The sequence below is a fragment of the Parasteatoda tepidariorum genome, chromosome 4 (genome assembly GCF_982258835.1).
Source record: "Parasteatoda tepidariorum strain Cologne lab strain chromosome 4, Ptep-v5.0, whole genome shotgun sequence".
Classification (NCBI taxonomy): Eukaryota; Metazoa; Arthropoda; class Arachnida; order Araneae; family Theridiidae; genus Parasteatoda; species Parasteatoda tepidariorum.
The window spans coordinates 62390812-62413519 of record NC_141758.1 but is presented as its reverse complement, the minus strand read 5'-3'; the positions used below and the strand labels follow the sequence as shown (position 1 = coordinate 62413519).

General features: G+C 30.2%; 1 protein-coding gene across 1 annotated transcript in view; it reads right to left on the bottom strand.

Annotated features, from left to right (window-relative positions):
* Positions 1–22708, bottom strand: part of LOC107444465 (sodium channel protein 1 brain) — a 79643-nt gene that overhangs the window by 8774 nt on the left and 48161 nt on the right. The window contains exons 15-24 of the mRNA XM_016058615.3: positions 22221–22391; positions 16424–16617; positions 14555–14780; positions 12508–12727; positions 10653–10735; positions 10436–10536; positions 9104–9236; positions 7167–7340; positions 5218–5337; positions 1602–1865 (exon numbers count right to left, since the gene is read on the bottom strand). Of these exons, the coding sequence (XP_015914101.1) occupies positions 1602–1865; positions 5218–5337; positions 7167–7340; positions 9104–9236; positions 10436–10536; positions 10653–10735; positions 12508–12727; positions 14555–14780; positions 16424–16617; positions 22221–22391 (1686 nt within the window). The remainder of the gene's footprint in view (positions 1–1601; positions 1866–5217; positions 5338–7166; positions 7341–9103; positions 9237–10435; positions 10537–10652; positions 10736–12507; positions 12728–14554; positions 14781–16423; positions 16618–22220; positions 22392–22708) is intronic.

Genomic DNA, 22708 nt, shown 5'->3' with positions numbered 1-22708 from the left:
AAATATTTATTACTTTATTTTTTATTCAATAATAGTGTACAGTTGCAACATCATGTAAAAAAAATACAATTTTGCATGAGACAGCACAAAATTTGAACGATATCTGATCAAATAGTTCTTGGAAGTCGCAATTTTAAAAAAAATCGTATTTCTATTTTTAGTTGCATATTTGAGGTTACCTCCTTGAACCTTTAATGTTGAGTCTTAGAACTGGGAGATCCGAACATTAGATCAAGAGCTATTCATGGTGGTCCGATATTTTGTTCACTGTACATTAGAATTATCAAATGCCTGACTGGAGAACTAACAAAAAAAGGTAATTAACTCCTCATTCGTCAAACATATTGAATTTTTACAAGATAATTTCTATAAGATAATTTTTTAAACCCATTCTTCCTTGGTTCTGGAATTATTCTTATGTAAATTGATAGGAATTGCTTTTTATGTAAATATCTTTCATATTTATGCTGAAAAAGTTTTTTTATTATTTCCTTGTAATTATAGCTTTTTAATCATATCAGACAATATCTCAATGGGAGCTTCAGTGGGTGAATGATATTGTTCCTCCACCAAACGCTCTAAAGCATTGAAACAGAGGGTTTTAGATGCACCTTAATCCTGTGTTTCAGGGGACTAATTTTTGAATGTGACGAAATTAAATTACGCAGACACAATAGTTTTCTAAATGTCACACACAAAGAAAAAAATCTATAATGAGCTAAATACCTGAAAAAGATTTTCCGCTCTTTCTTTTTTTTAACTTAAAGAATTTTAAATTGACGGTAATTCGCATCAATGTTCCTTATTTAATTACCGTCGTTCAACAGCAAAACCCAATTATGAGTTTACGACTTCCAATGTTCAACTCCGTAGCCTTGCAATTTTGAATCTAATCCAGAAGACAAATAAACTCCTCGATCAAGTATTTGGAGAAATTTTCCTTTGTGGTGGACTTTTTACATGGAGAAGAACCCCACGAGAATCTCTCACGGTTAGCCTGACGGCAAGGGGACTCTAACCCGTGATCCATCTACCACTGAGGATATTTTACGTCAGAATTGTGGTTGGTGCGATCCGGGTGCAGAATTCGTATCAACCAACCGTCGCTGAGATTCAAACCCTGATCACCTGAGGTCACTCTATCCCCTGAGCCACCAGGGCTCAATTTTCTTTATCTGAAAAACTGAGGGAGACTTTTAGAGATTTTTAAAGTATTGAGAGGAACACATACCCACCGTCCACTCGCCAACACGCCAGTGCCTGACTTATATTCTGTTATCTGTGCTAACTGTTCTTCAGTTCGACAAGTATTTATAAACTGTTATTTGCATTGGCATATACATGACGCCATCATATAGATATGCAGTTCTCATATACATATGCAGTTTGAACATACAAAGCTGCATATGTATATAAGAAAGAAGCGTTCCAGTATCAACTATCAACTGCTTTTAGAACTAATATTCTTGTTTATGCTAATAACTTAACCATGCTCTAAACTGCCTCTCATCAAAGTGTAAAGCTTATTGTTCTATTTTTGTAGTACTTTAACTATAATTAAAAACTTTTATATGTTCCTTTAACAATAATCCTTAACTTACAACTTGGAAAAGAGCCAGATAGGCATTCCCAACATTATCAAAATTGATATCTCTGTTCACCCATGAATAGTTCAGGCTTAGGCACTGTTCCACGTTTGATGTGACGTTGACCGGCAATGTTTGTCCATCTTCTCCAACACACCGATAGAAACGACCACCGAAAAATTGTACTCCCATTATGCTGAAAATTAACCAGAAGACAAGGCACACCAACAACACATTGAAAATAGCCGGTATTGCTGACATCAAAGCATTGACTACAATCTGTTAAATAAAAAAAATATATGATTTGCTTTAAGAATTTTCAAGAATTAAGTCAAAGAAATTTTAAAGATTTTAATTTTCAAGAAAATTTATTAGTATTTAATATAAATTTAAAGATATAAATACTAAAACAACAAAAATTGTATTTAAAAGAAACGCGTTTACCTGATCTTATATCCACGCAATGTTAGAAATTTCATTCTAAAATTACGGTAAAATAACTGGCGGTAGTCTGTCCATCCAATGAACCGTAAAGTTTACGGTAAAGAACATTTTTTTACTTTTACGGTTTTGAAACCGTTTACGACTAATATGAAATATTTACCCCGACCTGCCCCAATTTAGGGCATACGGGTAGTTTACGACTAATATAGTTAAAAAAAACCATGAATACAATAAAATACGGTAATGTACATTGGAGTTAGGTTGTGGTTTATCAAAAGAAATTATTATGCTGGTAATTAATTACAAGGCTGGGCCTCGAACTCCCATTATGTCGGTCATGCGATTAACAGATTAACCCTTTCTACTGTAATATGCATCCAGCCGCAAGCAGCTAAGCAGGCTTCATTAGATGGGCCTAGTTGGTGCGATAAAAATTCTGGTTCTTTAATTGTATTAAGTGAAAGCAGTTAATCAAAATTTTTTCTAGCATTAAGCAGTTTGAGTACCATTTTATTTATGGTTATTTGACTTGTTTGTTTGAATATAGCAAAATAACAATTAAACAAATTGTTATTTAATCATTTTTCCCGAAAAACTTCAAAGAGTGTGAAGTATCACCTATTTCAGCGTCATATGTTCACACATTGAAACTTTTATTTAGAAAATAAGGTTATTTCAATAAAATTACTTATTTATTAATTTTTCACTTTGAAAATTACTTAATTTTTTTTATATTTATACCATAACAATTCTGAATACAATAAAGTAACATTGAAGTAGAAATGTATTATTTGGATTAAATTTTGTAAGAAAATATTGTGATTTGCAAAAATTAAAACAATTAAATGTCATTGTTTACTGTTTTAGGTTTTAGTTTAATTTATACCATAGCAATTCTTAATACAATAAGGTAATGCTTTTTATATAGGAATGTAACAATTGGAAAAAATATTTCTTGAAAATTATTGATAAGATCAATCATTCACAAGAAATATTGAGATACCAAAAGATTGATTTTTACTGACAAGATCAATATTTTTTGCTATTTTTAACCGAAAATCATCCAAAAATATTATGAAGAGTATGATCAGGATTTTATAATTCCAAAACCATCTGCTCATCGAGACTTGTCAATAGTTGCATTATGCACTTTACCGAAAATGTGCAGCTGATTTTAGATATATCAATAATTTTTCTTAGCTGAATTAATGCGCTTACATTTGATTCGGGACTAGTAAAAACATTCGGAAAAAAATATTGTGAATCGATTTATCAAAGCATCGTTACCTATGGTTTATCATCGATTTATCGATTTACTAAAAGAATTAAATATCTTCATTTATCGTTTTATAGATAAAACTCTTATATTGTATTTTTCATTTGTACAAAATTAAGCTTTTCTTCTATAAACCCTTTTTGAGCTTTAAACAATAATTCGTAATATTGGGTTCAATTGTATATTTACGCAATATTTTTAAAAACGTAAAGACGAAAGTTGCTTTCTATGGGAAAATGAAAAATCAGTTAACATTCCTGATGCTTAGATACATTAAAATGATGTCTATAAAATTAGCGCCTAAATCTAAACTTTATATAAGCATTAGCTAATTGAACATCAAGTAGTTGATTATTTTTGTAAATTATTTTTATTCTAATTTTAAATTTATTTTGAGCTAGTTCTTAATTTGTTGACAGTATGTTTAAATACATAATGCTAAAAATAATATACCATGATAAATGCTAATACATTGCTATATTGGCCACAAATGCTATATAAACAAATGCTATATTGGCAACATTTGTATTAGTCAACATTTTCTTTGATTTGTGATATTTAACTTTCAAACGATAGTATTTTTCAAAAGATACTTAAAAGAACACTTTCAGAAATTTTGTTTTCTAATTTTGAATGTAAATTTTATGTCTTTTAAATAAAAACTTTCAACAAAAGTTGTGTGTCAACTAGAATTTCTTATTTTCGGTACCAAACTATTGTTGGAATTGAGTTTAAAACGGACTAAACAAACGCTTGCAACGCCAAAAAGTTTCCTTAAACAGTTGTTTTTACAGTCCAAAGATCAATTTTCCTTCTTGTTATTTAAGGAGAAAGGAGTGAATTAAAAAGAAACTTCAATAAAAAAAATGAGAAAGGAGTGAATCACTAAAATTCTAATTATTTTAATCTCTTAAACAACATAGTTTTAATCAACCACTTTTTAATTCGAAAAATGTAAAGATGAAGCAAAATTTCTTCATCATGAACTATGACCACTGTTTTTATGACTTTTTTTGGCCAAAGTTTTTTGGATTGAAAAAACCTGCCCCGCAAAGCATTAGTAGTATCTGAATTCCGAAAAAATTTCTGAAGAAGACTTTAAAAGTTGCTTTTAAAAATTTTTATAGAAGAATTCAGAAGTGTATTACATGTGATGAAGGTTTCTTTAAAATATACTCAGATAGCAGTGCAAGATTGATTTTAATGTCAGCAACAACCTTTATCAGAAAGCCCAACGATCTTCATAAAAGATTATAACCATGCAAGTTTAAAACAATGTTAAATTTAACTATGCTAGTTTACTCACTTTGAGATTCGCAAACATAAACAATTCTTTTATATCGAGATTGAATCTGCCCTTACGAAACAAGGTTAGAAAAAACTTCGGGAATGGATGATGAATCTCATTCTCAAGTAAAGAGTAGAAAGTATTCTCAAACCGATGATGAATTTGCCTTCTCAAAATTTTTTTAGATTTCATGACCATTACTGAAACAAGGTTTAGTTGCGCAGGCTTTTAAATACTTTATTTTGCACTTTAAAAGTGAAGGTTTGCCTAATAACTAAGTTTTCAACACAAGCAAAATGTTGAACAAAGTTAGCCTGAACAAAGTTAGCATGAAAAAAAGGCAAATAAGGTTTACAGTACTAGTAAATAGAATCTAAGAATGAGATTTTTTTGTAAAGGTTTTCGCATGCCCTTATTAATCTATAAGGAAAAGGTTTTTATACTAATACTTCTTTTAAATTAAAAAAAGAATTAATTAGCCAACCAAATGGAAGTAAAAAAAACAAGTTTGCCGTAAGGTTGTTTGTTGTTTAGGTATGTAAAACTTACATTATTTTCTGGAGTCATTAGATAAATCCTGAATGTTACTAGCATACCTTTTATAGTGTTTTAACGAGACTTACTTTCATTCCTTCCCACCGAGATATAGCTCTGAGAGGTCGTAAAGCTCGTAGAGTTCTAAATGCACGTAAAGCATATAAACCAGAACCAGAGCTTTCAGCAACTATGCTTACTACTGACACCTACAGAGAAAAAAATAAAAATTATTCGCAAATAAGGAAATGTCTGAATACATGATAAATTTCTGTTTATTGAAACAAATTGTAAATTTTTTTCACTGAACAATTGTATATATGTATTGTAATTGATATAAATTTGTTTTAATAATTTGAATTCTCCTAGATTTCGAAAGATGTCAAATAATTGACTAGACTTTTTAACACAGTTTTAAATTTAGGCTGCTTATTTTCCTTATTAATGTGTTAAATTTTTTAATCAAGTTTTAAAATGTTCAAGACATTTAAAAAGAAAACATGCGGGGAAATTTATTACAATGAAAAAGCAATAAAATTTTCAGAGCAAAAGTACCGGCATTCAGGATGTCGGTACTTTTAATCATAAAATCCATCTCTACCGAACATGTTACGGAACAAAAATTCGGATATACCATATTTTTTCAGTAATAATTACAGTAAAATCGCTGAATCACTCTAATTAAGCAAATATTACTGTAAAAATTACCGTGTAATATTTTACGGTAAAAATGGATTTAACTGATGATGCTCTATAGTCTATATCATAATTTGATCTGGAAATTTTTACAATGTAGAGTCTTTAAGTTTACTCTCTTCATAGTAACACATTTTGTGATATTTTACAATATCACAGAAATGATTGTCTCCAGCTAATATATTCGCTACAGGGAATATTTCGTTATGCGGAATGTTGTGGCCTTTTGTAGTGATTTGATAAACATTCTGAAATTCTTTGCTGCCGTGATAAGTTCAAAATTAGATAATTTTGACTTAATTAAAAATTAAGGTGATACATGTTATAAATTTATTAATGTCATTGATTTTTATTATAAAAATAAAATGAAATAAGTGAAGAAAAATTATCCATTTAAAGGATAATACTTGCTTATAGGAAAATAGGCTAAATAGGATTATTTTACTTAATTTCCGGAATTTTCAACGGTTCAAAATTTCATGAAGTTCTCATAAAAAATTTCCTTTCATTTGGGAAATTTTTTAATGGTTTTGAATGATCATAACGTTTTAGTCCAAAAGACCGTTTCCTGTTTTGCGTGTGAAGATTCACTGATCACTATGTGAAGATTTCGGAGTCACTGTCACTTTCTTAGTCTTTATCGTTGTTCATTATACACTTCAAAAAATTCCAAATAGAATTACGGTATAAAGTATTGGCACTTGGGTGCATCATTCGTAAAATTCATTTAACTATAGTATCCATTGTTACCATCAAAGTACTATTTCGTAACTTTTACTATAATATTTATTTAATTAGAATGATTCAGTAATTTTACGGTAATTAATACTGAAAAAATATGGTACACTAGATTTTTTTTCCTGTAATATATTCCGATAAAGGTAAGAGTACCGGCACCCTCAGTGCCGGTGCTGTTTGCTGTATTTTGATCTGAAATTTTTTACTGTGTACTGTTTAAAATATCTTCATCTGTAGGATGTGGTTCAGTTAACAAAAGAGTTACATCGCAAACTATAATAGTTGAACCTTTTACCATTGCCATCATTGGTTTACCATTACTTTCTAATGCTTCAACTTATTCCAACATACTAATATACAATTGCAACTATTCAAAAATGCCAAAAAATCAAAAAATACATCAACTCAAAAATTTCGAAAAAAAATAAAAATAAAAAAGATTGAAGTTTGAAAAATTTGTTGTATGGAAGATGTTTTGAATGTTATGTTTACCATCCGACTAAAAATTTAGTTGTAGGGAAACTATACAGTATATATACGAAAATAAGATAATTTTGAAGTAGGAAATTTTTTTTTTTAATATTTATAGAGGAAAAATACATACGCAAACGATTGTAAAATCTAATGTTGTCCAAAGACTGCTGAAATATACAACAAATCCATAAGCCACCCATTTCAATAGGACTTCGAGAACAAAACAAGCCGTGAAAAACAAATTGAGGTGTCCAAGAATCATCATCATTTGAGGTTTCTCAGGCAGAAATACATCTTCAAAGCACTAGAAAGTATCAATACACTTATAGAAAGTTCGATACTCTAAGTCTCAAAATTGCAACATTCAAGACATACATTTTATCATTTATATATTTTTTTATTTGACTTTATTATGAAAATTATTTATTGCTTTTTGCATCTACCCCTCGTCAGCGTAACGGGTTGATAAAAAATAAAATATCCTGAATAATTTTCCGTATAACTTTGTCTTGTTGTAATTTGATTTTTCTTTACAATATAGTAATATAAACAGGTATAATTTTTAGGTTTAATTTCTTTGAGGGGAATAGACACAGTACATTTGTTTAAATTAGAAGTGAAAATTAGAAATGTATTCGTAAATTAAATTGAAGAATAACCCTTTGACTACTAAAGAGACTCATTTGTCCCAACAAATATTTAAAAATTACTAATGTTCATATGTATCCCTCCATTAAGTACTGCCGGGACATATATGTTCCAGCCTCTAAATTGATAATCGCTTGTCAGAAAAATCCCAAATACTAAATTTGCCTTACATGTGACCTATTTTGTCCTTTTGGATAATAAACGGGACAAAAAAAAAGCATTTTTTAAAATTCGTAATCAAAGGGTTAATGGAGTAAAATAATTTTGAAAATAATCTTCTATCGTTGAAAGATATAGTTGATTCAAAGAAAACAGAAATTTATGTAAAAATCCCTCAAAAATGGTCAAGTGTAAAAAGTTTAGGAAAGATTAAAAAGCCAAGCATTCGTGTGTAAAATAAGTTTCAGGGAGGCTCTTTATTTGTAATTTGATCCAGAATTTCTTACAGTGCATTTCTAAAAGCTTCACGCAAGAGCTTTCAAATCGGGCCAACAATTTTGTCTTGTAAAATCTCCCGAAAGTTTTGCTGCTAAGAGAAAAATTGTTTACAAAGAGTGAGTATAGAAGTGTTTCCATAATTTTGTCCAACCCCTTTAGATTACGAGTACCATCGTACGAGGGACTAATTAACAGGCGTAATTATATGCAAGACGTGCTTTTTTTTACTAAGCGGTTTTACAAAATATTGACTAATTGCTTTACTTATCTTTATTTCCTTATCTTTAATTCCGTAAAAATAACGATGAGACAAATTTTGTACCATCTGGTAAATTTGGTACACGGTAAAAAATTTTGGATCAAATTACGATTAAAAAAACTCTGGCACTCTGAATTCAGCATCCGGAAAATCAATTTTACCGTAAAATTTTATACAGTAATTTTTACAGTAATGTTTATTTAATTTTAAAGTAAATATTACTGTTAAGCGCTGATTCTTTTTGTTTCTGCTTAGAATATTAGACTGATATCATTAAAATTACTTTTAAATGTTCCATTGTTTTGAAACAGAAATAGAGATCATGCGTTCTATAGATAATCTTTGCTTATTTCAATGATGATTTTATGATTGATCTACAATGATTAATAATTGATTTAGTATGTACTAATTATTATTTTATCACACACTATTTTTGTCGGGTATAATTTTCTCCATTATTTAATACACAGAACTCTAAGTTTTAAATATATTAACTAAGAAGTACTTAACAAGTAGCAATAATTTTAAAAACAATTTCTGCAGGAAGACCAAGTTGCAGTTTTTCTATATAAAATAATTGTACTATAGAAATGTAATTATCATTTCAATTACTTAAATTTTGTTGTATCTTATTATGTGTATTATTTTAAATAACATTATGTTAATCGTTTAGTTCCGCAAATATGATAACTTTAACAGTTTTAATTTAAAAAAAGACTTACTAGAACAATGCTACTACAAAATATGAGTACAAGAACACTGTATTCAAACGCTTTGTGATCACAAATCCTAAGAATCAGTCGTCGACTTAGTTTCCAGTATTTGTAAAAAGGACGGCCTTCAGGATCGAACCATCTAAAGCATAAAATTGATATAATTTTATAACATGTTTTATTTTAATTAAAACGTTTTATCAATTATTATAATCTTATCTATAGTATTATTTTATTATAATTACATCCTATTATTGAAGTTATACTTCTTATGCGACTTCCAACAAGGTGGCGTTAAACGTTTAACGCTACATTTTTATTGACCGGGAAATCACGTGGTAGGATCCAGTTTTCCCTCATTCATTTCCATATTGCTTTGGTTCTCACTAGCATAAAAATAATAAAAGTCATAAAAGTATTGTTTTTCTATAAATATTTTTTTAGTTTGTTTTGATACACATATAATTTAATGGGGTAGTATATTTTATTTTCAAATTTAGCGGATAACAATTGTAAAAAATGAGTGAAAACAATCCCACGGACAATGCAACGAATTTAAGGTTATGTCAAGGTACGTCTCTTGTGAATATCAATTGATTGTTTCTCATCTGAAATTACATTATGACGCATTCACATACATTATTAATAAAAATACATTTTCCAGGGCGAGACGATGAGGCAATCACAAGCACTTCCACTGGTTCAAGAGGTCGGCGAGGGAAAAATGCACTATATTACCGTGATTACAGAGCACGGAAAAAGAGTCGTTGAATAGAACTAGTGATCCTTCTACCACTGCTGATTCTTCTATAATTAACGTTGCGAAGTTTAACTTCTTCCGCGCGGAGAGACTCCACGCACTATTTTATATATATATATATATATATATATATATATATATATATATATATATATATATATATATATATATATATATATATATATATATATATATATATATATATATATATATATATATATATATATATATATATATATATATATATATAATCTGGATTAACAATGTAAGGTGAAGCTAGATTAATTTATCTCTTTTAGTGGTGTCCTAATTTTTAGCTTTTTCTATTGAGCAACAGTTGTTGAAAGAAGATGCATTTTCAATTAACCAAATGTGGAAGTTTAGGTTGAATTTCAACATTAAATAAAACCAGTTGCTCACATGACTTTTCTACAATTACTTGTTGATGACATTCATTTGCTATTTTACCAATGCGCATGCAACACTTTATTTAATTAAAATTGGACAAGAACTTTTTTCTCAGTTAATATATTTAAAGGGCCGCATGTGTGGTAAAGAATATGTAAATACTTCATCATTACCCATAAAAATAAATCGGGAAACAGTTTGGTGGCTCTGTTACTTTTGTAGAAGACGTTTGAGACTTTGATGGCGTCACATCTCTTGTAGAATTTTGGGAATCCTATTCTAACAAAAATAAGAAACCTAAATTTATCTTTCAGATAAAAAGACAAATAATGCATTTATAAGGGTACAGACTGAAGTCTGGAATTATTTTGAAATTTGGGAAATCTTTACCTGCTCGACCATTTCCACAGTTGGCAAAGATACGTGTACTTCCGTTTCGGGTATTCTGTTGGGAACAGCAAGTACGCTTGTCTCTAAACAGAGATATTTAATAAAATAAGTTATGGTGTTTTGTAACTACCATCCTTAACATGTATTTAACAATATGCTCGTTGAATCTCGTTATTTAAGAGAAAAAAATCAAAAGAGTTAAAGAACAGAAAGGAATATCAAAAACATCAAAACTAGGTAAGATTGATTATTTAATCCGAAATGCACTTATATCTCTTGACACAGAATTTTTATTAAACATACTTTTCATACTTTTCTCAATGTTCTGTAGTAATTTAGGTCAAAGTAAGTGAAAAGTATTATGTTTAGCATTTTAATATTTTATGGTTATGAAATGCAGTATGATACACCGTAGTCATTTTCTGTGCTGAGGATAAAATCTTCCAAACACGAAAAACGCGTTCCGAACGTTCAAAAGTTTTTCTCATTCAATCAATTGTTAAATATTTTGATAGCATAATAATTCTTTGGATGTTGAAAAATAAATAAATAACGTTATGCTTAATTCCTTAAATATAATAATATTTTAAACCATTTTATTCTTTATTATTGTAGCTTTTAAAGTGATTAATGCTTTAGTCTATCAACTAATTCGTTGACCGTTTTATTGTAGTGGCTTAATTTTTTATGGAGCGGAAAATAAATGAATAATATTATATTAATTAACGAGTAACGAAACGTTGTTGGTGTTCCGGCAAAGATCTTATTTGCACTCTTAACAGTGCGCATCTAGTAGGTAGTACACTGTAAAAAAATTCTGAATCCAATAACGGTAAAAAGTACCGGCACTCAGAGTGCCGGTACTTTTTACCCTAAAATCCATTTTTACCCATACAAAAAATCTGATATACCGCAATTTTTATGGTGAAAATTACTATCAAATCCCTGCATCAATCGAAGTAAATAAGTATTACTGTAAAAACTGCGATATACAAGTATTATTTTACCGTTAAAATAAATGTTACGAATGTGCCAGTACTTTATACCATAATTTGATCCAGAATTTTTTACAAATAGTGTGCAGATAATCTATGTAGTTCATAGATTATCTGGGAAATTTGAGAAATGAATTCATTTAATCGCATCACCCTAGTTCAGGGATGGCGAACCAATGGCACGCGTGCGATTTATGGCACGAGGCACAATATTTTGGGCACGGCACTGATCACAAATGTTATTACACTATGAAGCATATGTAACAATTAAAATAAAAATCAAAAAAAGCAAACAAAATAATTAACAATTATTAATAAAAAAATTAACAATTAATGTTAAAAAACAATTAATAACAATAAAAAACAAGCTAACAATAAAAAACTAGCAAAAACAATTAACAGTCCTGCTTAAACTAACATCTTACAACCTAATATAAGTTATTTGTCATCTAATCTGCAACAACAGAAGTCACACTGATATAACTTTAAGTTTAATTACGCGTATAACTGAGACACTGCAAAATGTTTTCTTTTTCAATGTAAACAAAGAGTTTTGACAGAATTTAATATTATTATTTTCCCAATAAACACGAAGTCAAAATTATTTGACGGCACGTCTACGACATCATTAAGCAATTTTTTTAGAAAAAATGGCACGTTGGTGAATAAAGGTTCGCCACCCCTGCCTAGCGCATTACCTGGATGATTTGTAAATTAACTGATTTCAACGCTTTATTGGTAAAAATTACATTTCATTACTATTTCATTGATATTTTATTTCTATTATTCTATCCTGCATTATTTTTATTCTATCTATCTGCATCCTGCGCAAGAGGAATTTATCGTTACATTTTCCTCACCTCGATTCTGACGAAGTTGCTGATGGAATACAGCCGCGATGTCACTGGCTCGTCTTGGAGATTCAGGTCGTTCAGACATTTGAGGTTCAGTTTTCCTTCTTTTTTGAAACACGTATTCTTCGGGAGTTTCGTCAGTCCATTCTGCATTACCCCGACTAATGACTCCTTTAATCCGTCGAAATCCTTTCAGCAGTTTTGAATCAGAACTGGTTGCCTCTTTCTAGAAAGGAACTAGGTGTTACAATTTTATTAGTGGCCACTTACTTCCTTCACCCCTCTGGACCTGGCGTCCGATATGCCGGACATCAATTTTCAAACTACAATCATTCATATTAACCAAATCATATTAACGGAAACCAAATTATATTCATTCATATTAACCAAATTAATAACAATCTGAATCACAGAGTTTTTGTTTAATTTGATGATGAGGACGCTATTGCTTTCCAAAGGGACTGATATCTTTAAATTGTATATGCCGATTGAAGGATATTTCTTGAAACTATGAGACATATTCCAAATGAAGAGAATATCTTGAAACTATAAAAATTTTCCAACTGAGGAAGCTAAAATGGCGTAATCTTTTTATTTTAATTTATAATTAATTAATAATTTAAATTAATTAAACTAATCTTTTTAAATTATAATTAATTAAATTAATCTTTTGATTTTAATTTATAATTAAATTAATTAAATTAATTAAATTAATTAAATTAATTAAATTAATTAAATTAATTAAATTAATTAAATTAATATTTTTAAATTATAATTAATTAAATTAATATTGTAATTTTAATTTATAAAAGGCTTTAAGGCTAACAATAGATTAAACACCTTAAAGTGGAATCGACATTGATTCATAGTTCACTCGTCATTCTATGTTTTTTTCAATTGATTTTTTTTTTGTATTATAGATATGGTAAATAAAGTGTATTAATTTAGTCGTATTGTTCTTTTTTTATCAATAGGCTTTATTTAAAATTATGCCCTTCAAATTAGCATTAAATATATCTATTAAAAAACTTAAATATAAACCACAAGAACTTTAAAAGTTTTATTTTGTTTACAAATTTTGAACAGAGCGAAATTTTTTATAAGCGTTAGTTAGATTTAAAGTAAAATAAATACTTGCAAACAAATATTTTTTTATATAATAAAACAACAGCTCTGACCAAAAAAATTTTTTTTAAATCAATTACTGAATAAATTCTTTTGAAGAAATATCTCGCTTGTATAGATTCCAACAACAATCCGTAGTGGGATACGAGTTAAGGGTAAGGCCAGCAGGAGTCAGCGCTGCGCGCCAACCACTTTTACTTCCCTTCCAAGATTAGCTAGAGCTCCTTGATCTAAATATGGGTAGGCTTCAAGCCACCACCAAATGGGTGATTCCACAATGGTGTAAAATAGATTCCTTAAACGAAAAGGAAAATTGTGTGACAAAATGTTATTAAATAAAATTTCTAGGAATATAAGTTCATAATATTAAAAAAATAGTGCCGAATTCGGATGTTTTTCAGATGTTTAATAAATATCTTATTTTTTTAATAAAGCATTTTTTAAATAGCCTTAAAAAATTAATTTAAAGCAATTTTTACTTAATGTGCACACAATTTACCACATTTTCTATTTCCGATTAATATAAAACTATTTATCCTCCCAGGACAATATTAATTAAAATTATTTTTCTTATTAAAAGTCAGAAAACAATATGCTTCATTCTTGAAATCACAGGCTATCAATAATTTTAAATGTAGTTTTAACATACTATGCTGTATCATGTATTTTTAAGTACATAAATTATTCTTCGTAATTAGTTTGAATGCCTTCAAAATTTAAAATAAAGTTTTAATTATGTCCTTTTTAAAAATAACTTTAAATTATTATTTAGAATCAACATAATTCATTAATTATTGAGTGAAACTGTATTTATCAATAAAAAGGTTATGTTAGCAAATTTGTGAAGTAGTTTCGCGGGATTAAACAGAATATGTATGATTCGTAGTCATAATTACTCAATATGTAAGATTCAGAATGAGAATTGTACCTTTTTTTGATTGAGCTCTTTTGAGTTGAAGGAGTTAAGAAGCATGGCAAGAAAGAGGTTGAGCACAAGAAAATTTCCCATCGTTAAAGCGACGAGAAAAAGAACGATGCAGACTTGATACTTCTCACCGGAAGCTCTCATGCAATCCCATAATGGCTGCACCCATTCTCCGCATAGAATTCGAAATATCATTAAAAGTGAATGCCAGAAATCTGTAAAATTCCACCTAAAGATGACATGTTAAAATATGTAGGTGACTTCGGAAAAAAATGGCAACACCACATGATGAATACTTTTATATTTAGTTTCTGTGGTGTATGATGTCAAACTGTTCATTAATTCATGCTTGTTTTAAAAAGCTATAATTTATTTGTCATAAATACGCATAAAAAATACATCCAATTAAATTGTACCAATTAGATATCAGTTCGATATTATCTATTTGAGATATGAGCCTGTTCAAGCACGAGGAATTTAAAATAAAGCCAACCCAAGTCTGAGGTTGATCTAGATGAAAGTTGAAATTTCAGAAGATTTAATGGTAATATTTACGAGGAAACAAAAAGAGGAAGAGAAAAGTCAAATAAAAAAAAGAGATTACTCATTTACAAGTAGAATACTTCTTAATTGTCAATATTAAAAAACGAAATATTTTAACTAATACGCTATGAGCAATAAAAATTTTAACAATAAAAATTGTTAAAATTTTTATTTATTTCTGCTATTTTTTATTATTTTGAAGGAAAGCGTGTAGAGAAAAGTTTCGATTAGAAATGGTGATTTCTAATATACCTCATTGTACATGAAGGGCTTGGAGCATTACATTTTTAAGGGGTTTTATTATTTAATATCAGTCATCTGACAGTTGAAATTTCAGAGGATTTAAAAGAACAAAAAGAGAAAAGCCAAATAAAAGATATGATTGAGATTATTTATTTACAGATATAATACTTCTTAATTGTCAATGTTAAACAAAAGACAAAATATTTTATGTAAAGCACATTATTAAAACTTTAATTTATTTATGCTATATTTTTATTATTTTTCTAAAAATTTTGAAGAGCGAAGTTTTGATAGATAGTTTCGATTTTTTTAAAAGTCTCTTTAATAGCAACCTTGTTTATAATGATAAACAAGGTTTTAAAACTGTTCAAGGAAGCGTTTTCGGTAATAAAAAAATAAAAAAAAAAACTTCTATTTTCATGGAGGCAATAAGATATTTCAGTGTATTGTGCTGTTTTGTAGAGGAAATTTCAGAAACTTATAAAATATCTATTTGGAAACAATACTGAAGAGCGGTTTAGTGTAATAATGTCACCTTTAGAAAAAGAGTGGCTTATCACCGAATTTTTGAAATCTTTCAATGAGAACAAAATATGGTAAAAATTACCAAAATGTGGTAAAATGTATTATGTTTCTGGCTCTGGAAACACCAAATAGCTTGATTATTTTTAGCAAAGCCCTTTGGTAATGATTTTTGTAAAATTAACAGTAAAATAAGATTTTTAATAAGTGGCAATAAAATTTGGTAATTTTATATGATACCTTATAGCAGGACATAAAAACCATTTATTCGGTTGCATTTACTTTTCAGTTTTGCAGTTTTTACTAAATGTGTGGTAATAAGAGCTTTCATTTTGAGAACCGGAATTTCCGGTCAACCATTGGCATATGAACGAAAAAATTTCCTAATGAATAAATACCGTGTATTTTTTTTAAACCTAAACAACATTTTTCTTCATCACAAACATCAATACTATACAGTACGTAAATTTTAGCAGTGTTCTGTGCCTCTTTACTTTTTAAATGAACTCCTTAAGAAAGAATTACATATTTAGTTTAATAACAATAAAAAAAAATTTAAATTACCTTGGCACTGGCCCAGGAGCAAAGTTTTCTTCTGTATAAATGTCACTAAAGAGTTGCACCCCTAAAATTGCGAATATGTATACGATGACTGCTAGAACCAATGTCATATTTCCAACAGCGCTTAGGGTACTCGCAATAATCGTTAGCAGTAATCGCATTGTTGGCCAAGCTTGAGCTAATTTTACCACTCTCAGCTGCGAATAAAAAAAAAAACAAATAAGAGAAAGTCTACGATGTGAATAAGCAGTTTTGATAAAAAAAAGTATAATAATTATGATTACTAATTGTATGATAATATTGTTTTAATTATAATTACTAATCATTAATTGTTCTAGTTTGCGTTCCATTTTATTTTGTTGTGCAAAAGTTGTTAAAGTTAGAAACTTAAAATTACGAAAGTGTGTAGAAAAATATGTAGCGAGTACGATAAATTAAAATAAGGGAAATTCAATAATTAGTTCAAAAAATAATAACTGTTTAACTTCTAACTTTAACTTCCAACTTCTTAGTTTAAATTCTTAACTTTTTCCGAAATTTCCTTTATTCGTAAGTAGTTGTTATTTTAAATACTTATTTCTGTTTTTATTTTTTTAAGCAATTATTATAAGACTTTTTCCATTGCTGTAGAAAAACTTATTTATCTTTCCCAAAATCTTAATTTTATAAACTCAAGTTTAATTTGATATCTGAAGTAAAAAGAATAATAGAGAAAGATTAGATTTCATGATGCCAGATATGAATCTAAGCACTTATGTTAAATTTTCTAAATACATAAGAGATTGAATTAAGGAGAAAGGAACACCGTTTCTTGTTAGAACTGCTATAATAATGTAAGTTTCATTATTGAGTAAAATTACTTCTCAATTGATTCTTATCTTTCTTATCACACACTGCATTAGTAAAGATTCTTTTTAGCACAGTAGATTATTTCCATGAAGCAGTCGTTGCTGAAAGCCCTTATATAGCAGGACTGCAAAGAGCACAAACTGGTACAAAAGATATTTTAATTCTAGCAATTTTTTCGGGAAAAATAAAATGTTTGTAACTATCAAGATTTCTTTTATAATTTTCGCATATATACAGGGTGATTCTAAAAAGATGGGCAAAATTTCAGGAAGTGATAGTACACACTCAAGCAAACAATTTTTATCAAAGAATGCATGGTCGAAAACAAAACGCAAAACCACTAGAGGGCGTCAAAGTTTATGTTCTTATATGAGGCAAAAACACACAAAGAACGATGAAGTTATAAAAGCAAATTTAATGGCATGTGATTACAATAAGTGTTCAAATCAGTGGCCGGCAGCGGCTATGCACGCAGTACAACGGCAAAGAAAGGATAGGAAAACATTCTGCAACACACCATGCACATCACGAACTTTCCCTGCAGCGGCCGCAAGCTTGGCGACAAGTAACGCAGCACAGTAACTCGCAACAGGAATGGAGCTTTCACGTTTGCATCAAACAACTTTCCAAATATATATATATATATATATATATATATATATATATATATATATATATATATATATATATATATATATATATATATATATATATATATATATATATATATATATATATATATATATATATATACTAGCTGACCCGGCAAACGATGTTTTGCCATATGAATTATTTCTAGAGTATGAAAATATATCTTATATTATATAAAACGCTAATACGTATGTATGTATCAATAAAACAGATGCTATTTCTTTTCTCGCGTTGGCAACAGTTTTCATTTTTAATTGATAGGATTCGGCGCGCAAGAGCACGTAGTGAGCATCATATGGTTAATCTATATTATATAAAACGCTATTACGTTTTAATTGATAGGCTTTGGCGCGCAAGAGCATGTAGTGAATATCATATGTCTAATCGGGTGAATTCTCACCGAATTATCAAGAAAATTCTCACAAAATTATCTTCATCGAAGCCGATGCTTTACATCCGGCGTTCAGTACTATTACATATTGTTTTACAACACATGGTCTTAGCCCTCTGGTGGGAAAGACTTTAAAACAAAATTTACAACAGTTACTTTTCTCAACAACTGAAATTTAGAATAGTGAGATTAAGAAAAATATGCGAACTGTTTTCAATTTCAAATTAATATTGAAATGCACAGGTTTAGAATTTTCTACAGTGAAAAGTTTTCAGAAATTCAGTGTTCAAAAAAGTATACAAAAGCTAGACGTTAAGAACGTATCCAATGAGCGAGCATCGGATTGTGAAGCAATCCGAAATGAACTGCGAAAGCAGTTCCGGGGGTTGGCGTGCGCCAGCTAGCAGGGGGCAAAGCCTCCTTGTATCTTATTTATTGTAAATGTGTGCATATGTGGTATATGAGTGGAAGAGGCATGGAGCGCTGTGAACGATGACGGAATGTGAAAGTAACAACACACCAAATAATATTTTTTTTAAATTTATTGCAAGTTTTTCTAATAAATTATATATACAACGAATTCTGAAAATATTAGTCAACAATATTAATCTCTTAGTGCAATGGAGTGCACAATATTTTTTGTCATTCCATCTTTAGCTAACACAAATAAACTGGATGGTTTGCCCAAACGAGAGTATGCCACGTATCCGCGCGAAAAACATGGTGTGTTCAAATCTAAGACGCAAGCAGACATTGTTTGGCCTTATCATTGCGAATGCCAATCTAATGTGGAACTGAATGCGCTTAAATTGAATTGGCACATCTGTGGGGGCATAATAGGCATAATAGGGATTGGCACATAATAGGGATTCGTGGAAGTAATTTACTTTCATCCCGGAATTTGTCATTTAAAATAATGACTTTGATGACGTTGTTCATTAATTTTTAATGACTAATCGCGTGCCGTTGCACAGCCAAGGTGGGTTCAAATTACGAAACAAAATAACCGGAGATCCAACTTTGAGTACTAAATTATACGGTGATATGCCAGGTAAATCCAATGAGTTTAAAAACTCCGTTGGAAAATTTGCAGCTTCAATGGGATCGCAAACTGCATCAACGGAATTGCATGTCACCAAGTTACCTGGCAATAACTGTTGCATCTATAGATTCAATTCGTTGACGCCCACATTTTTTGCTGCTAAAATCACCCTTTCTGCCAGCCACTCATGATGAATGCATTGCGTGTGTACATCGGGAAATATTAGGCTAATGAGAGCATCTTGTGAATCAATCATTGTGCAGAAATCGTCCGGTAATTTAAGCATCCAGTCTCATCCTTAGTAACCTTTCCATCACCGATATCTAACAATTATTTTGAGAATGTTTCAGCAGATGGATCTTGAAGCATTTGGATGCGCATATTTACTTTTAGTAGAACTTTTTCAACATTACGCCAAAGTGGAGATGATCTCAAGAAAGCAGTGATCTCATCAGCGTACATTAAACGCGGAATGACGTGAAGTGTTTGTCTGAAATCACCTGAAAGGAGTAACAGAGTGCCGCCAAATAATTTGTCATTATTTTTTTATATCTTTCAATGTCCTGTTCAACGCCTCAAGCGATTTTTGTGTTCCATAGTGCAATCATCCCAAATGATAATTTTACTGTGTTTTAACACTGTGGCCATAGAAGAAATATTTTTTATGTTGCACACTGCATCTGGGTTGTTTTGAATATTTAGTGGCAGCTTAAATACTGAATGAGCTGTTCTGCCTCCGTCCAATAAAATTGCCGCAATGCCAGATGATGCAACGGCCAACGCGATGCCATTATTTGATCGTATTTCACCGAGAATTAGCGAAGTAATTAATGTTTTGCCAGTTCCACCTGGTGCATCAGGAAAAAAATCCACACTGTACTGCTGAAACTGCGAGCATAATGCGGTCATAAATGCTCCTTTGTTTCTCATTCATTAGTGGAACATTGCGAGTAACAATCGCTGCCATTTTTATCGTATTGTATTGAAGTTCACGATTCATGTCAGTGTTTAATAAATCAGATGCACTTCGATTTGGTGAAAGCATACCGAAATGACTGATTGGCAATTTGGCAATAATAATGCAAAGATCCTCAATAACAATCAGTGCTTCATTGTACATAGCATCGCTGAATACTATCGTTAGATCATTGCAACGTGTGCGATATTGATACCGTATATCATCAGTCATCGAATCTTTGTGATATTCTCATAACGTTTCTATACGGGCCGGGAAACATGTAACTAATACTATAGCAAATAGTAGACGATTTTGCTTTGCAGTACAGTTCAATGCTGCTTCAGCAAGCATACATTCCCACTGGTTGTCGTCTTCCAGCAAGCCGAGTGCAAAGCATGCATCTTTATACGTTGGATGCTGATTTCCATCGACTTTACATATATCTTGAAATGACAATGAGCCGGTGTAATTAACCAACAACAGTCGAAAATAAAAGCACTCAGTCTGCCTTGGATTGACTGTAAATATTCTCCCCAAGGCGTTTGATTTGAATAAACCGGGACATGCATCAACCGGTGTGCCTTGCTTGTGGGGTGTCTATTTTTTTGAACCCATGTGAAATAGGGTGGTACTTCTGAGTAGAGTAATGTCCGTGCAAAGACGCCAAAAGCATCCGTACGATTACCCAATTCAAAAAATTTGGCGAGTGTAGTTTTTGGTGGATTTATAGCTCGGTCAATCGCTGTCTCGTTCGTGAAATATACGCTCTGACCGTTTTTAAGATGGACGGCTAAATTAATAACGGTTGGATCCCGTTCATTAATTGGGAAACCAAAGATACGCCAAAGAGCTTCATTGGAGCTGATGTACAGCGTTATTTCGTCGTTGTTATTCACTGGAAGAGCAGTCACATTGGTATTTTCAACTCGAAATACTGCTATATCATTGCCTTTATTCACATACTTGCAAATATATATATGATGCTCTTCTTTTAAGGGTGAGCATAAGTATTAGAGTTTAACATGACTTGTTGCAACGTGCGTGAATATTATTTTTGATTTATTATGTTTCTATGTCTAGTTTGGATCCGAATACGATTAAATAAAGATATATTTAAAATATACGTTAAATTTGTCCTAAAAATGAAAAAAAATTAGATACAAACCATTCTCGAATCCTTCTGAAGGTACACAGAAAATTTCATTTAAATCGGTCCAGCCGTTTAGGAGGAGTTCAGTGACATACACACGAACAGACGAAATATATATATAAAGATATGAAAGCGGATGTGGAAGTAAAACAATATAAATAAACTTTAATAATTTTTAATGCCGTTCGATAAAAAGTTAACTATCACCTATGTGTAATGGTACACCACAAGTTTTGCAAATATATCGGGTTTTGTAAAGTTATAATAAATTGGTATAGAATTTAAATAGTGAAACTTGAAAAGTAAGGAAAATTACGCCCACTTTTAAAAATAGTCGCCACGAGAGATCATTGCTAGCGAAAACACGAGTTAACTCGTGACCGGTCAGGATTGTGTTAATATATCAGCAAAATACTCTTGCATAAGATTCTGATATTTATGTATTTTATTAACAATATGTTTTTGTTTTTTTTTAAATCAAATATCAGATTTTTTTTTAAAATTATGAATTAGAATCAATCACGTAGATTTGTCAGGGAACAAGCAGGATGCGGAACTTTTTAGCCATTTAAAAAAACTATGTTTTTCAGACAGTTTTCACAATTAGGGTTTATATCTTCCAGAATAAACATTTCTTTTACTTAGTTTCAGAATTATAAAATTTAAATCAGATCTGAAAAATTAGTTTGGAAACGAAAAACAAAATTACAGACTAGCTTCTGGATGCGATTCTAAAGAAGTCTTGATCTTTATACTCACCAGTCTGAATGTTCTAAGAACTGATAATCCCCCGACGGTTTCAAAACTGAGATCAGCAAGGCTAACCATGACGACAATAAAATCAAAAAGATTCCAATTGCTGAGGAAATATTCACGACCTAAAGCAAGCATCTTAACGCAGGCTTCCAGGCAAAATATTACAGTAAAAACCTGAAAATATTTTTTAAAGAACTGTCAATAGAAAAAAAAAACTAGAAACATAGATTTTGTCAATGAATTTCGATTTTTAAAAGTCAAAATAAGATCAGGATTGCAGCAATCTGGAAAGTTGGAGTACCTTAAGGTGGCCCCCTCATATTTTGAGTATCAAAAATAAAAATTAGTGGGGGGAAAAGTATGCTTATTCAAAGAAAGTACGTTTTCGTGAGTAATGCTGCAACTTGAAATATTGTTTGCACTTATTATTTAACATATTTCAGATTAACTCCTCCAACAATTTAGATAACACGTACAAACGTGTTGTCCAA